At 46.6% G+C, this 17,341-nt stretch overlaps 1 protein-coding gene and 1 pseudogene across 2 annotated transcripts; one reads left to right on the plus strand and one right to left on the minus strand.

Moving 5' to 3' along the window:
* Window positions 1-744: 744 nt before the first annotated feature.
* DUSP26 (dual specificity phosphatase 26) lies at window positions 745-15,223 on the plus strand. 2 transcript variants are annotated; one of them, XM_061592737.1, is made up of 5 exons: window positions 745-896; window positions 9,370-9,509; window positions 9,814-10,090; window positions 11,348-11,562; window positions 14,591-15,223. In XM_061592737.1, exons 3-5 carry the CDS (start codon window positions 9,912-9,914, stop codon window positions 14,803-14,805), a joined length of 609 nt encoding a protein of 202 aa, XP_061448721.1. In that variant the 5' UTR covers window positions 745-896; window positions 9,370-9,509; window positions 9,814-9,911; the 3' UTR covers window positions 14,806-15,223. The 2 variants fall into 2 exon arrangements, with proteins under 2 accessions (XP_061448721.1, XP_061448718.1); XM_061592734.1 differs by lacking the exon at window positions 9,370-9,509.
* Window positions 2,472-2,589, minus strand: LOC133368911 (5S ribosomal RNA; annotated as a pseudogene).
* Window positions 15,224-17,341: the final 2,118 nt, after the last annotated feature.

The following is a 17,341-nucleotide window of genomic DNA, read 5'->3' on the forward strand; positions in this document are numbered from 1 at the left end:
TAGACCAGACAATACCAGTTTAAATGAACAAATAGACTATTTTTCTTTTCTTTTTTTTTGTCTCATTGAATAAGTCCATTTTCCTGACTGACTTGGTGGAACTCTTTCTTCCAGAAAAAAATGGTGCATGTGACAAGAGTGTTCCTTCTGGAGCAGAGTAGCTCTTGGTTTTACGCACATCTCCCATGTTTTCTCCAAATAGCTACCAACTGGGATGTGAGCTTTGTTTCGTCTCTTAACATTAAAATGAGGAATGGCTCTCATAACTTTTATGGTGTTTTTTAAAAAATCCATTTTTTTCCTTTTCTTGCTAGTGAAACGATCAGCAAAATATTTTTCTCCTCTTTTGGATTGGATTAAAATGTGGCACAGCATCCTAGATCTAGCTAACAATGGCTTCACTGTCGGGATTTGCCTTATGAGGCCATTGACTGGCCATCCCTGCTCTAGACAGTGGCCATGCATTGGTTTGCATGAACTAACATATTAATCAGAGAAAACGGTGAGCGCTGGGCTTTTGCCCTGTAGCACAGGTGGCAACCACCTTATATGAGTCTGTGTCGCTGTGTACACTGAAGCGAGCGTGCGTGCGATACATCGGTGTGGCGTGTGTTTACACATGCCTGCTCTGTCAGACTGGCTGTCTCCCTATCTCCTACTCTACTCTGTCGCCCATTCACCGTCTGATAGGAAACAAATCTGCCCCTGGACATGCCAGGGCTTAAAATAGACGTTGAGACAGCAGCCGTTTTTCCTTCTTCAGCAGCAACAGCGTCAGTAGCAGCAACAGCAGCGGCAGCAGCAGCAGTAAGGAGAGGGAGAGCGAGGGAGATGGCCGACTAGATCTGATAGAGAAGCCTCCATCCCAGCTGAGAAAAATCGCAGCCTTGACAAAGGTAAAGTAACTGCAGCTGTCTGTCTTTTTTTGTCCCTGCCTCTTTGTGGTACTTCCATTGCTCGGCGAAGCATGTGGCTCGGTCTTGGCCCCCTGCACTGTGCCAGCAAGAGTCTATCCTCCCTCTGATAAGCTGCCATTTAGAAGCAGCAGGCGATTCTGTGTCGTGCGTGCTTGTTGGGGAGGGCAGGGGTCTGTGGCAGAACTTTGGCCAAGAATCGAGGCTTGACAGGTGAGCGGGAGGTTTGGGGCTGTGGGACCCTGAAGACAAATATGATATTTACTGTCTGCTAACTAACTTATCCTCCCAATAATGTGGGGAAAGGAAAATGGGAGCCTGACTCATCCTAACATACATAAACGGGTGGGGTATCTATGGGTCACGTGGTTCAAGGGGTATCGCCCTGATCACAAAGAAAATCTGTCTCCTTCCCAAGCACTGCAGCCTCACAGAACTTCTTCCTGGAGATCTTTTCCTTCAAAACACATCAGAACGCTGAAGGGCTACTTCTTTTTGAAGATATTACCTGGGACAAGAAGAGCCAGCACAGTCAAGTGAGCGGAGAGGCATTGGACTGAGTGCAAAAGGATAGAGGGGGTGGGTTAGAGGAACCTACCTGGCTTTTAGTCTTCAAGTGGATACCTCAGATACCTCCTATTTGTACTCAGCCTCATTTTCTTCCTCTGTAAAGTGGGAACAATCATGGCCTCCCACCACGAGGACCGATAAAAGAACCATAATATATCATGCACTGGGCATGGGAATCTGTGCACGCACACAAAATGGATACCAAGGAGGGAGTTGCGCAGGATGGAGACATGGCTGCTTCTTTTGTTCACATAATGAGGTTGGATGAATGGGAAGTGAGGCAGGCAATACAACAGGCAGGAGCCAATCTGTACTGTTCCCTCTGCTAATATTAAAATCATTGTGTGCCACATCATGCAGGATGAAAGCCCCCGGTGCACGTATTCTGAACAGGGTTGGCCCAGGGAGCACAGTGGATCAATTACATCTCATCTCCAGTCTGGAAGGGTGCCTCCCCCCTCCAAACTCTTGATTCGCAATACGCTAAATGGCCATCAATTGCCGATCCTTTATAAACCCATTGTGTTGTTGCAAAAGGCACAGGCCCAAAAGGAGCTGTTCTAGCAGGGTTGGGGAACCTCTGGTTTTCCAGATACCACTGGACTCCAACTCCCATCAGTCCCAGCCAGTGTGGTCACTGGTCAGGGTTGATGGGAGGTTGTAATCCAGCAATATCTGGAGGACCACAGGTTTCTCATCCCTGTAGTACAGCATGATAGATTGTTTCCCCTTTCCCAGCCTCATGAAACCTTTTCCCCCAATGTGTAAAAGGCTCAGGTTTTACCCTTCACAATTCATGACTGTTAAAAGACACTGAGCATTCTCATAGGGCTGTTTTGCTTTTAATTTACAAATGAATGTTGTTGTTACATGCCTTCATGTCAATTACAACTTCTGGCTGCCCTATGAATCTTTTATATATATATATATTCATAGGGTTTTCTTCGTAAGAGGTATTCAGAGGTGGTTTACCATTGCCTTCCTCAAAGCCTATGGCACCCGGTATTCCCAGGCAGTCTCCCATCCAAGTACTAACCAGGCCCGACCCTACTTAGTTTCTGAGATCAGACAAGATTGGGCAGTTCAGGGTAGTATGGCCCTAGGCCACCAATGAATACACATCTACATTTAGGGAGGGTGTGAGGGTGTCCCTGTTTTACTTCCAGACCAATAGGCAGTAGGCCAAGGTCAGGCATTATAGAGCAATATTCTAAACCCTTCGATGCAATTCAGCAGCAAGCAATCAGCTTTCAAATCAGAAGGTCCCAGCAGTACATGTTGCCACCTGAGGTGGCCCAGAAAACACCACTGACCACCACCTTGTCCTCTTCCTCCTCCTCCCCTGTCCTTGAACTTTTGCCCCTGCCATGGTAGTGGCAGATGAGACAACAGGCTTTCGCCCAATAATGACTCACTCTGTGGAAGGACCCTCCATGAAAGAGTGGGGAATCTCATACTCGAGGGGCTGGATGTGGCTCTCTAGGCCTCCTTATGAGGCCTTCAGAACTCTCCCCAAGCCACATCCATCACTGGCCCTACTTCAGTGGAGGCTGGTGGCTCCAATGTGGGGCAAAGAATCAGCTCCAGCTTTTAGTTCAAACTTTTAAGGAGCTGCCCAACGTGCTGAAAGAACTGTGGACAGCTCCTTGAAACTCCGGAGTGGATTCGCTGCCCCACTGACATCAGAGCCGACAGCCTCCGCTGCCCTACATCACACACCTGAGAGTTTTTGCCTGTCTGGAATGTCTCCTTGAACTCTGATCATGCCTCTTGCTGGTCTAGATGGAGGCTGGAAAGGGGGGTGGTATAGAAACTAACCTCCTGTAGAAAAAGAAAATTTACATTTGTTGCTCTCCCGACTTTGGGCTCTGGCACTGGCCTGGGGTCCTCAGAAGGTTGTCTAGAAGGGAATGTGGCCCTCAGGCTGAAAAATGTTCCCCATCCCTGCTCTGCGTCTCAGACTGAGACACTGAAGCAGGGCAACTGCAGTGAAATGGAATCCGAATGTCCCATAGGAGTGCCACAAGTCCAACACGAGTCCAACGAGCCTGGACGGATAGATACTTGCTAACTATTTTGCAATAGTTTGATGGCCTAAATGCCCATGCTACATTTGAGTGTACTTTCTATAAACACCAACGTCATCTGGATACAGATTTGAACATTTGGATGGCATATACTGATCTATATGTGTAAACTAAAATGTTTCCATGTTCTGTGAATGTAAGCTGACAGGTTTTTCCCCCTCATTTTTCCTCCTCCCCCCCTTTTCTTTCTTTTTGTTTCCTTAATGAAATTGCAGTTTTAAAAACTGAAAAATTAAGGGAGGAAATTGAAAAAAGGAGTGTAGTTAGCCACACTGCTGTGGCAAAGCGCCTAACCTGTCTAAAGTTTATACAGAATTTGCCATGGCAGCAAAGCTGTGGCAGCATAGGTAGGCGCCAAGACCACCCACCCCACATTGCCTTCCTTTGCCTAAGGATCCCTAGATACAACTCCCATCAACCCCAGCAAGCTTAGCCAATGGCCAGGGATGATGGGAGTTGTAGTCCAACAGCATCTGGGACCCAAGGTTGAAGAACAGCATTCTGAGAAATGACTTTCTCAGGGTGAGGCACTAGGGCAGTAGAGGAGGTGCAGATGGGCAGTGGGCATCCTCGGAGGGATAGCACTCCACTGCTGCTCCTGGTCCTCTGCCTCAGATGAGTGTCTTAAATTGCCTAATGGGCCAGTCCTGGGACTCATATTCAGTCCCTAGCATCTCTCCACTTAAAAAGGATCAGAAAGTAGGTGACAGGAAAGACCTTCTGCCCCAGAGTCTGGAGAGCTGCTGCCAGTCAGAGGAGACAATATTGTAGAGGGACAAATAATCTGTCTCAGTAGAAGACAACTTCCTATGTTCCTCAAGAACTTCCACAGAGCTGCAGCTATAGTACCCACACCCTCCCAGAATCAGTTTACCCCATGGCAACAACTCTAGATAGCCTCAACTGCCCAAAGTGGATTGTGTTGGCAGTTCTGCTCAACCTGATTCTGACAGAGGCTGGAAAGTGGCAGGCTGAACGTCTTCCAAAGTTCAGAGAAGAAGCTCCTGGCAACAACACTAGGCATCAAGAGGAACGAGGAGAGAATCACATGGGTTGTTACTAGCAGCAGCAGTGGTTGGATGGGCTTATGAAGAAGTGAGTCCCTATGCACAATTTCTCAAATGAGAGATGCCAGAAAGTCCTCATGTCCAGCTCCTGTGGAGTCTGGTTGTGGTTACTGAAAGGTGAGAGAACAGGACATGGCACATGCTCGAAGGAACACCATTCTTTCATGATGACGTTATACGTTCTAAGGTGCTTCCACATTGTAGAAGAGTCATGCATTATTCACTCACTTTTTAGAAGGCGTCTGCACAATATTATGAACAAATCATCCCCTTCTCAGGTGGCTCCATGTCAGTGGGGCAGTGGAATCAACACCAGGTTTTAAAAGTCTGGACAAATCCCCAGAGCAAATCCCACTGCCCCACTGACATGAAGCCACCAGCCACCTTTGCCTTCTCATGTTTTGCCTGTTCAGCTTCTGTTTATTTATCTGTGTGTTTCCAGAGCTCAGAAAACCTGCCTTGTTTAACAGCTGTGCAACTTCCTCATGTGCCAGTGGCCTATTGCTCAGCGATTCTGACTGGCTATGGCCTGTATAATTACTCTAGCCATTTCCTAGATCGCTCTAGGCACTTACTGCACTGTGGGCCATGTCTCCTCTCTAAAAAATCAACTCTCATTTGATCCTCCCTTTTCCAAATAGTAGTGCCTTTATATCCACACACAGCCTTAAATTGCAACAGGAGGCAATCAGGAAGCTTGTGGGGGGGGAGAGGAGGGAATATTTAACCCTAATGCACAGTGGGCCCAATGAAAATGCCCTCCACTAACAGGACTGGGGAAAGGGAGACTGCGGGAAACGTATTGGGCAGCTCTTTGAAAGTTTGGACTTAAACCCGGAACAGATTCACTGCCCCACTGACATCAGAGCCACCAGCCTCCGCTGTGCCAAGGACTACCTAAGGGCCTTCTGCATGAAAACCACATGCTCATTTCACTACACATAGAAACATGGACGGCTGCCTTATACTGAGTCAGGCCACTGGTCTATCTGGTTGACCTCCAGGATTTCAGGCAGGGGATATTCCCAGCCCCACCTGGAGATGCCAGGGACTGAACCTGGGACCTTCTGCATGCAAGGCAGATGCTCTACCGCTGAGCTACGACCCTTCCCTGATAAATCCTCCCTAAATACAGCAAGAGAGAGCCTTAGGGGGAAGGGGATCTTTTTTCCCTGGGGTGTGATGGGGTTCCTTTAAAATGTCTTTTGTGCCCACTGCCCTCCCGGTGGGGAATCAGAGCTCCCCCTAATGCAACAAGAGGACCCAGGGGGGAGCAATAGGGCCAGGGCCTGAGAGGAGATATCTTGATTTCCCCCCCCCTTTCTTCTCCTCCGGCTCCTGGCACCTGCCAGCCTTTCTCATTACTATTCTAGCTTTGGCAGCCTCTGAGCTGGCGGAGCTGTGCTGGCTGAAGCTCATTTTGAAGGAAAGCAGCAGCTGAGCTCATCCCGGTCCTGATTGGTTAGGCTACGCCAGCTCCAAAGCGGAGCAAACCAGCTTTTGTTGTTGTTGTTTGCACTTGTGAATTCATTATAAAAGGCCTGCAAAATGTCTGAACAGCCATTGATGAGCTAGGCGGATGGGACTGGGTTGGTGTGTTTTAACAGAGGAGACGGGTTTCAAACTGTCCCAAGTAGATTAGCAATCCCAAGTAGAATAGAAGTGGAAAAGCCAAGCAGGAGCAAGCAGACAGACAAAAACAAAAAAAAAAGTGCCGAACTCACAGAGCTTCTGATGACATTTAGCTGGGCTCAAGGCTGCTGAACCACTATGCTAGTAGTGTTACAAGAGCAACACGGCTGCCAAGCCCAATTTGTTTCTTTGAGATCACACCAAGCAACATATTTTCCAACTGTCCTATTTACCAACAACCTTTTTTTCTGCCTCCTGTCCCTGTTCCTTCCTTCCTTCCTTCTGAGAATGCCTGGTTAAACATGTCAGGAAAGGCCTAGAGGACACACCAGTCTGAAAGCCAGACAAAAATGCAGCGGCCAGGCTGCTCCCAGGGGCAGATGACTGGCAACATGTTACTCCTCAGAGCTGCATCGGTTGTCAACTTGTTACCAGACCAGGTTTGAGGTTCTTGCTTTAATTCACAAAACCCTAAACAGCTTGTGCCCAAAGTACCTTAAGGACCGCCTGATTCCTTATGCTCTACCTTGATCACTGAGGTCTTCTGCTACAGCATTTTTCATGGTTTCTCCATGCCTTGAGGTTCAGTCAGTCTTTACTAGCAACCAATCATTTTGTGTGGCAGGATCAGCCCTGTGGAACTTCTTGCCACTAAAGGTTCAGCAGGAGTCTTCTCTGAGAAGTCTTTTAAAAATGGTACCATTCCAACAGGCCTTTGGAATGTGAATGTTTTTACTGGTGTTTTTACTGATTTTTAAATTGATGTTATTTTAGTGTTACTTTTTAGGTTCTACATCACCTTATATTAAAAAGTTTTATATATAATATATATTTATACATAAAGTGTAGCTTACAAATATATAAATAAATGGTCACTCTCCAACAAGCAGACATAGGAAATTCCTGACTCCACCCAGATACAACTAAGTCAGTGCCACCTAGCAACCAAGACTGTAATCCTAGCCATACTTACCTGGGAGGAAGCCCCATTGAATTCAATAAGACTTACTTCTAAGTCCACATGGTTAAGAATCGATTGTATGGTAAGCTATATAATGACACTATCCACAGAGTAGGAATGGGGGAGAACTTTGATTAAGTTGGCATTTAAAACTGAATCTATCAAATCTGCACTTTCTGAAACAATACAAAAACCAAGTCACAGCCATCCTTCAAAAATTGCACTTATCTGAATTTTGCAATGCAGTTCTCCAACCAAACAGTATTGTAATAATAAAAAAACCAGGTTCATTTTCAATGTCTGGCTGCACTGTGTGTGCAGACCTCTTATGGATTTCCAAGTTATAGTCCAAAGACTTTTTTCTTTTAAAATAGTGACTCAAGCTAGATTGCAGGTGGTGGTGGTGGTTGTTAAAAAGAGAGAGAAAGAAAAAAGAAAAGGAAGGGATTTTGGAGGTTAAATCCACAAGGGGAGAACTCCTATTCACAATGTGCTAGAGCTAGACTGTGGCACTGCAATCCTTCTCAATTTGTGTAGTCTCACAATCTCCCTTTGCCACATTCTCAGTGCCAGACAGGGATGGATGATTCTGTTGATTTCAGTTTCTCCTGTCTGCAATCTTAAGTTCAGCTCTCCATATTTCCACATCAGTTTGTGGTTTTTCTTTTAAAAAAAAAAAGTCCTCATGAAAATTCATCAGCATTGTAATGCAAATATCTCCTGATACCCTCATTTTTAAATGCATTTTTGGTTAATATACACATTGTTACCAAGCATTTCCCCCAAACATAATGCATTTTTGTATGTTATTCTCACTAATATATGCATTTATATGCACACATTACCCTTGTATCTGCATTTTTGTACACGTGGCTGGAGACCTGCATTGCAAAAAGTTTGAAGGATGATTGTGTTTTGGTTTGGGAGTGTTTCAGAAAGTGTGAATTAGATAAGTTTGCGTTAAAATGCAAAATAATTCACATTTCTCCCCCATCCCTAAGCAGAATGAAGCTGAATTCACAGTCTTGCCTGGTTATCTCCAATCTTTCTTCATTTCAGCAGTCTAATTTGTAAGCCACTTTGGACGGTCATTTGCCCAGAAAAGCTGCCTATTTAAAATAAATAAATAAAAACAAAGTATCTTATTGGTTTGCCAATAAGACACAATGGATTTTGCCAGCCAAACAGGTACTCTTAGCTAAGTGCTATTGGGTACCGTGTGTGTGTGTGTTTAAATGGGATTCATGAGAATAGGAGGCTATGTTATATGGTGCCACGGGGCTGAAATGTAGGTTATGAAAAGGCTGGATTGCTTAACCTAGAGATTCTCAAACTGTGATCCATGGACCACCACTCATCCACAAGCTTCATTTGGTTGGTCTGCAGCATGTTTGTATTAAATATTCATATTGGTTTTTAATTGTATTTTCATTGCTTCTTTTAATGTATATGTTGTGTTTTATTGTATTACCATTTAAATTCTATGGAATGCAAACTGCAATACAATATAAGAATTAAAAGAAGCAGTAAAAATACAATTTAAAATATGCAGTACCTAGCACAGCATAGCTAGTGCAACAGGCAGAAAAATCATGCAGTGGTCCACCAAGACCATCAGCAATTTTCAAGTGGTCCATGGGGGGCAAAGTTTGAGAACCACTGGCTTAACCAATTGCCAAAATAGGAATGGAGAACTTCTGACTCTCCGGATATTGCTGGACTACATCATCCCTGACCATTGGCCACACCAGCTGGAGCTGATGGGAGTTGAAGTCCAACAATATCTGGAGGGTCACAGGTTCCCCCTCCCAGTTCTGTGACTTTTTGAACTCCCTGAACAAAAGCTCTCTGCACAGAAGGCAACCATTTTATGACTGAAAACAAACACAAAATGGCTGAACAGCTTCATTTCTTCACACGCACATCTATTTTGCCATGTATACATGTGGCAGCAAACTGCAATTTGCTGCACTTTCTCGTTGTGTATGCCTATAGCAGAGCAATATGGGTACACTTGTTTGTAATGTGTATGTCCAGGTAAGAAAATCATTTTGTGAGAGTAAACTGGCCCTAACTCAGAGGTAACTCCAAGTCTGAAGCCAAATGCAGCCCTCCAGACCTCTCTGTTTGGTCCTCAGGACTCTTCCTAGGCCGTGCCCCACTCAAGGCCAATTCTGCTCCACCCCCTTCGTGAGTGCTTTTGCCTGGCTGGAATGTGTCCTTGAACCGTGATGATGCTTCTGGATGGAAAGAGTACAACCCTCTGAGTTAAACAAGGGTAAGAGTCACATCCATTGCTCTACCCACCTTTGCATCTGGCCCCACCCACCACTGGCATAAGGCCCCAGGAAAGTTTCACAAATAGAAATGTGGCCCTTGGGCCAAAACAGGTTCCCCACCCTGTCCTGTTATGCATTGCTCACAACCCATAGGCGACTACCTCTTGAGTCAGCTTTTTCCATGTTTTACAGGATCAGGGCAACAGGAGCTGAACACAAAGGCAACAGGAGCTTCCCTGGACTTCTCACAGGATCCCAGGACTGGATGTGGTTCTGCTAACACTGCATCTGTTTCTCTTTCAGCTTAGAAACCGACCGTGGGTGGTGGTCGTAGCAGAAACACTGTCCCGGCCCAGCCCCCTCAAGAGGCCCGGGATGCAAGGGGGGGCTTGGCAGCACCAATGGCCTTCATGTCCCGGTTCTCCCGGAATGGATCCAGGACTCCTGTCCGGAGGACTCATGACAACACTGTTAGCCACCCCATCCTCAGCATCTTTGAGCTGGAGAGGCTGCTGTACACAGGGAAGACAGCCTGTAACCATGCCGATGAGGTTTGGCCAGGACTCTACCTGGGAGATCAGTACGTACAGGCCCATATGATGGAGTCAGGCCATATCACTGTGGGGTGGTAACGGCGGGGGTAGGAGGAAAGCAAAGAAATTAGGTATGTTTAGCTTGGAGAAGACTAAAGAGGACACGACATCTCCATGGGTGGACAAATCTGCTCATTTCCATTTCTCTCTGTTTCTAATTTCCCCCTTTTAAGTTTATTGCATCCTGTTTCTGTTGTTTGTGGGGGGGGGTTAAAAAAGCATGAAAATTTGTAATCACTTTTGTGCACACTTCTTCTAACATACACATTTTGGGAAGAGCTTTGAACACTTGAATGCTACAAAGGTTAAATATTATTATTATTATTATTATTATTATTATTTAATGCACCATGTGGTTTCGTCCTTAGAGAAACAACAGTCAAGAGATCATCATAAATGTATAATGGAGATCCAAGTGCATCTTCTGCACAGTGGCCACCTGGCCTATGCGCTAACTAGTCCAAAAGTAGGGCTACCATTAGTCAGAATGCAGCAGCTGCCTCAGGCAGCAGATGCCAAGGGGGAGCGGCAGCAAGATGTTGTAGGGCAGAGCTGAGTGTGCCCCCTGGCCTGCTCTGTACCATTTAAGCACGCTGACTGCCCTTGGGTGGCATGAAAGACACTGTCTTAGTTCTTATTGAACTAAGATTTAGTTGCAAGTCTGGTCAGCTTTTGTACATGGAATGGGAGGGGCACCATCTTGTCTTATGCTTCAGTCAGCAAAATGTTTTTGGACCAGACCTGTCCAAAGGGTAACTGAAAGCCCAGACACTAAAAATGGCTATGATGGCATGGCACCCATATGCTACAGCAGTGAGCAATAATATCTGCCAAACATCCTCAGAATAGGCAACCTTGAAGCTTGAGTAGAGGGTGATGTGCAACGGATAGAAGCACTGGCTCTGGGAGCAAGAGAGTTCCGTGGTGGCTGGTGCCCACTGAGACCAGTAGGGCAGAAGGCAGGGAGAGCAATAGTAGGCAGAGGCAGAGCCAATGACGGGCAGAGCCAACCAGTTCTACTTGTGCCCCATCCTCCTCCCTGCTGAATTCTACAAAGACAACTCTGAGAATAAGAATGAAGTCGACAGGCAAGTGCCACCCTCTGGACTGGTTGCAAGTAAGAAGGCAGGCAGGTAGGGGCTGTCTGAGAGCAGACTGAGGTGCCCCATTTGCCCGAATGCACCAGCCTCCTCTGAGAGGGTCACTTAACAAGCCTCCCTGCTTCATCCTCTTTTCCTGTGCAGAGATATAGCAGCTAACCGCCGTGAGCTGGCACGCCTGCAGATCACCCACATCCTCAATGCTTCACACAGCAAGTGGCGGGGAGGGGCCGATTACTATGAGGGGACCGGCATCTGCTACCTGGGCATTGAGGCACATGACTCACCCACTTTTGACATGAGCCCCTACTTCGAGCCTGCAGCTGACTTCATCCACAAGGCGCTGAGCAGGAGTGGAGGTGAGTCCAGGGAAGGTCTTGACCTATTGCCAGACAGGGGTGTGTGTTTCTTTTCTCCCTTCAAATTAAATGATAACTTGATGGCCCACGTCTTTGCATAACCAAACACTCCTCCCCAATGGTGGCTGGTAGCTCCATGTCAGTGGGGCAATGGAATCCACTCTGGGATTTAGTCTGATCTAGATTTTGGGTTCGGTTTTAATCTGCTCCAGGTTTTAATCTGGGTTTTAGTCCGAACTTTGGACAGTTCCTTGGAAGTCTGGACTAAACCCTGGAGTGGATTCAACTGCCCCACTGACATGGAACCACCACTGCCTCCCGCCGCCATCAGTGAGCACTCAAGTTTGGGAATGGGGACACCGCCTGGGCAGGACTGCTGCCCATGAGTACAAAACTGCAGGATTAGTGCATGGGAGAGTGGGGCCCTATCTAGACTATGCATCTAAAGCAGTGTTATGCCACTTTAAACCGTCATAGTTTCCACCAAAGAATCCTGGGAACTGTAGTTTGTGAAGGGTGTGGAGAGAAGACCCCTATTCCCCTCACAGAGCTGCAGTTTAAAAGGCTGAGTCAATTTGCTAATGGTGCTGAGAGTTGTTAGGAAATTGTAGAAAAGGCTTTAGCTCTGAGGGGAACGGTGGTTTCCTAACAACTCTCAGCACCATTAGCAAACCACCATTCCTAGGATTCCTTGGGGGAAGCCATGACTGTTTGATGTGGTATAATACTGCTTTAAATGTCCAGTGCAGATGGGGCCTGGGTGTTTCTTATAATACAGTTCGGATGTAGATATTTCTATTGGAACGGGGCCCTCTTGCATGGTGGCTGTGGACTTTAATGAATTCAGTAGAACGAATGATTACGGGGGTGGGGGCCGATGCAGTAATGTTAATCTTACTTTTTAGCTGCTGTTTCGTTAGTATTGTTTATAGATTATAATTATTTATAGTTGTTTTGATTATTTTTGCTAATCCTGTTCTGTGACTTGGGCTGTAGTTATGACGTTCTACTGCGTTGCTCTGGTTGTTAGTTGCATCCAAGCTGCTTTGGAAGTCACTTGAATGGAAAGCAGCACAGCAGTGCAGTGCAACCAATCACTCAATCAACGTCAGTGAGGGCCAGTTCAGGTGCCCGAGGTGCCACACTGAATAGGAGGGTTCAGCAATCCAGGTTAAATTTACCATGCAACAGAGGGGTTTGCATGATTGCTTTAATGCATATCGATCATTGCTACCCACCTTTCCCGCTTCTCCCCTCAACTGCCGCGAAGCTCACATTAAAACCTTCTACCTTTGTCAAAATTATTGATTGATTGATCCAGATGTGGTTGAACTTTGACTCTCATCAGCCTCACTCAGCATGGCCAATAGTCAGGGTTGATGGGAGCTGTAGTCTAACAACATGTGGGAGGTCACAAGTTCTCCATCTCTAATCAGGCGTATCAGAAGTGGAATGGGAAAGCAGAGGTTCATAATGCCCACTTAGCCACACAGCTCACTGGGTGATCATGGGCCATCACTGTAGTTCCATCACACCATACATTTAAAGCACATGGCTTCCCCCAAATAATCCTGGAAACTGTCATTTACAGCCCTCATAGAGCTACAATTGCCAGCACCCTTAGCAAACTACAGTTCCCAGAATTCTTTGGGGGAAGCCATATGCTTTCGATGTGTGATGATGAAACTTTAGGAACAGACCAAAACCCTTCTAGGGCATAATATGATCATAATATGGGGACCTTTTTCAGACCGAGGGCCACACCTGTTCAGGGGCCACTTGCCAATGGTGGGTGGGGCCAGATGCAAAAGTGGGTGGAGTAACAAATATAACTTATCTTTGTACAGTAGGCTAGTTTCTGCTGTACAACACCCTCCATCCAGACAGGAAGAGGTAATATCAGAGGTCAGGGACACATTCCAGCCTGGTCCAAAAATATTCAAAGATGTGAAGCAAGCCCAGTGAGGGAGTTTGGCTGAGGCAGAAGTGTAACCTGGGAAGAGTCCCAAGCAGTAGTGTAGTGGCAAATTCGGAAGTGCCAGGTCCCTTCATGATAGTCACAGCTATGCCCCCTCCCCACCCCCTCCTTTTTTTTGCTGCTGGGCTGAGAATGAGATCCTTGTTAATGCCTTCGCCCATCACAACAAATGTTCCTAGGAGCCAATAAGCATGAAAGAGGAGCGTTTTAGTGACTGAGAAGAGTCTTCTCAGTGGCTGACTTGCCTCCTTTCACTCTGATTGGCTCCAATCAGCAGGAAAGGATAAGAAAGCATGTTAGAACTTCTGAGTGACTAACACTCTCCTGTTTCATGCTCATTGGCTCATAGGATGCTGGAGAGATAGAGACCTTGCTGGGATCCTGCTCCTAAAAAAGTAAGGGGACTAAGCCCCCTGAGACCCTGGACAACTACACCCCTGGTCCCAAGGGCCAAAAAGTGAGGTATGGAGGTCTGCATGTGGCTCCTGGGCCTGAGTTCCCTCACCGGTTGGACTGGGTGTACCAAATTAGGATGGACAGATAAAGTTACTATTAGCATTTACTATTACTACATTTATACTCCACCTGTCCTCCAAAGAGCTCAAGGCGGCATACATTGTTCTCTCCATTTTATCCTCACAGGTAGGTTATCTGAAGTAGGTTAGGCTGAGAGACAGCTACTGGCCCTTCATGGCTGAGTGGGGATTTGAACTCTGATCTCCCAGGTCCTAGCCCAACACTCTAACCATTATACCACCTCTTTGAAGAGGCATACATCATCTCCTACATTTCTGGGCCCTAAATGCCTCAACAGACATTTGATACTGGTGCAGTTTAGGCACTTTTAAGACTTTGCACTTAATGGTCTCAGCAGGGTGAGGGAGCTCTTTAAATGGTCGTGTGCATTACTTCTCTTCCTTCAAAATGGCATAAGTTGGCCCTGATGTGTGGAAGGCCACAGTCTTCTGAGCAGGGCCCTGGACCTCTGTCCAAAAGTACTGCTCAGACCATTGACACTGACGTTTCCTTATATCCCCTCTCTCCTTGCAGGAAGGATCCTTGTCCACTGTGCTGTGGGGGTGAGCAGATCAGCCACATTAGTCCTTGCCTACCTCATGATTTACCACCACTTGACCTTGGTGGAGGCCATAAAGACCGTCAAGGACCACCGAGGCATCATCCCCAACCGGGGTTTCCTGCGCCAGTTGGCCGCCCTGGACAACTCCCTCAGGTCAAAACAGAGACCACGAGTGGGTGGGCCATAGGGAAGTGATGCCAGAGCCAATCTTGAGGCATTTCCAGGCCATCATTCGGGCTCTGGTATCCCCAAACTTCCACACTTCCTGCCCCACAGAAACCCAGCTATAAAACTCCAAGACCTACAAGGCCGCCAACCACTAAAGGTAGTGAGCAAGCTCAGGTTTCTGAGAGGCAGAGGGGTGTTTTTTCTCCCTTCCATTTCTCTATCCTTGCTGGCTTTGGGAAGCCATAAAATGGACTCCCAGATGGCAAGTCCCAACCTCAGACTGAGGGAGCTTTAAACTGCCTAAATTCCCTTGGAGTCATGTGCAATGTGTCCTGTTGCTTTCTATATTTGCTTGTAGCCTTTGTTAAAGAGCTTAGGTAGCCCTCCCCCCAAAAAAATGTATTTTAGCTTTGGGAATAAAGTCCTACAGAGACAAAGTGCATCAGACCATTATTTTTCCACCCACCAATGATGGACAGTTATGGGGCAAGGGAGGAATAGGGTTGGTCACTGCTAGAAAGCCAAGGTGCTGCTGTATCTGGGGAGGGCAAGAAGCAGGCCCAGTGGCAGCAGTCAGCCAGGTCGGGCACTGGCCAAGGGTCCTGGGGGCTTGGAAAGGCCCTTTACAGGCTTGGACCAGCCATGCCGCCCTTCACTGCCCTCCCTACCAGGGCCCGGGATCCTTTTCAGCAGCAGTCAATGGAGCTGCTTTTGAATGGGAACCAAGCTCAGCTGCCATTCAGAGTGGCCAGCCACTAGTTTACATTATCCAAAATGTAATCTCCTGGCCCTGTAAAAAAAAATTGGATTTTGCAGATCTATAGTCTTGGTAGATCTATAGTTCTACTGCAGCCACCACAATCAGAGCTGTGCCCTGCCTGATTGGGGAGGCACTGGGAAGGAGGAGCAGCAGCCCTGGATGAAATGGAGTGTGTGAGCACTTGTTCTCTGCCAAAAAGTTCTCCTGCTTTTTTCACCATTCTCCATCAATTAATGAGAATTGCATTTGAAATTGTCAAAGGCAGAAAGAAAATTTGGTTCTCATGGGTGTGGTGCAGGGCTTTCCTTGCATGCACACCATACATTTAAAGCACATTGAAAGCACATTTCCCCCCAGATTTCTAGGTTATGTAGTTTACCCTTCACAGAACTACAATTCCCAGCACTCTTAAAAAACTACATTTTCCAGAATTATTTTGAGGAGGGGGAAATGTGCCTGAAATGTGCTTTTAATATATGACAGGTATGCAGCCTGTCTTTCAAGATGGCCAAGGGATATTTGTGAATCTCCTTTCTTCCACTCTACAGTCATCTCTCCAGTGGTCTGTGTGACGCCCTTCCCTGGCTCTCCCTGTCAGGTTCCTACCTGCTCGTGGTTACTGCCTGTCTCTAGGCACCACCAGGGACTCCACCAGTCCAGACTGTCCTTTTATATGGTTTCTCTCCCCGCTCTAACACAGATCTCAACAGATCCCCCTGCTAGGCAGCACCACCAGTCACGTCCTATAACCAGTAGACCCAGAGACTCTGCCTGAGTCTCTCTATCTGGTTACCTCTGTGACTGAGTGCTAAAGCTGTCCCAATCCCTTTGATTTACTCAGACTGCTTGTGGTGTTATTCTCTTCACCGCTGCCACCATTTGTTTCCCTTCAGCCTTGGTATTTATCTTACCCTCCCTTCTGGTCTGTGAAACCCCAGCCAAGGATCAGGCCTTTGGTAAACCAAATATATTTATTAAATAACAAAGATAACAAGATTTCTTTAAAAGGCACTTAAGCATATGGTTACATGATCTAATACTAATCCGAACTCCACCCTCTCCTCACATCCACCAACTCTCCACACAATCTCCTCTCAAAACCCACCAAAACAACCCTCTCAAGTCCACCAACGTCCACACACCACATCCACCCAGATTTACCTGACATTCTTCCTTTTATACTGTCAGCCATTTTAAACATTCAGCCAATCATCCAGCATTCTACTGCCCATTCACTCCACTTACCATGTATCTTCTAAACAAACAGCACTTACCCTAATACAAGATCATCACAGTCTGCACTTTGCAGCCTTCCCAGGTGCCCTGGCTTCAATTAGAGCTCCTTCCACAGGGCTTTTCCATATCAGGAAGTGCAGGCAGTCAGGAAGGCTGCAGAGTGCTAGAGAACTGTTTTCAGGAAAGAGAAGTGCACACACAAAGCACTCTTGGCTACCTCGCAATGCTAAAGTAAGCTCAATCCCACTCTCACCAAAATTCGAAACAAACAAAAATCAAAAGCATCCCGGGAGTGAGGTAATGGAAGCCTTTTTCTCAGGAGAAGAATGTTTTTTAGATATTAGAGGGCACATTTTCAGCACAGCTCTAGCAAGCCCATAAGGCTTGCATTGCTTCAGTCATTGCATTGCTTTGTGTTCCTCTTGATTACCCCATTAGCAGAAAGCAAATTCTGAAAAGTTGGATAGGAAGGCAGATTTTTCTTCATGCTGTTTGAAACTGGAAGTGCATCATCCAAGACTGTGAACGCAGAATTAGCCCATAAGTCCATCTTCAGCAT

The sequence above is a fragment of the Rhineura floridana genome, chromosome 12 (genome assembly GCF_030035675.1).
Source record: "Rhineura floridana isolate rRhiFlo1 chromosome 12, rRhiFlo1.hap2, whole genome shotgun sequence".
NCBI lineage: Eukaryota > Metazoa > Chordata > Lepidosauria > Squamata > Rhineuridae > Rhineura > Rhineura floridana.

What these genes read in the sequence shown, in the direction of transcription:
- DUSP26 (XM_061592737.1), top strand. Translation starts at nt 9,912, where the DNA reads ATGGCCTTCATGTCCCGGTTCTCCCGGAATGGATCCAGGACTCCTGTC. An exon ending in GGACTCTACCTGGGAGATCA is followed by an intron (nt 10,091 to 11,347) that starts GTACGTACAGGC and finishes TTTCCTGTGCAG; the next exon opens with AGATATAGCAGCTAACCGCC. An exon ending in GGCGCTGAGCAGGAGTGGAG is followed by an intron (nt 11,563 to 14,590) that starts GTGAGTCCAGGG and finishes CTCTCCTTGCAG; the next exon opens with GAAGGATCCTTGTCCACTGT.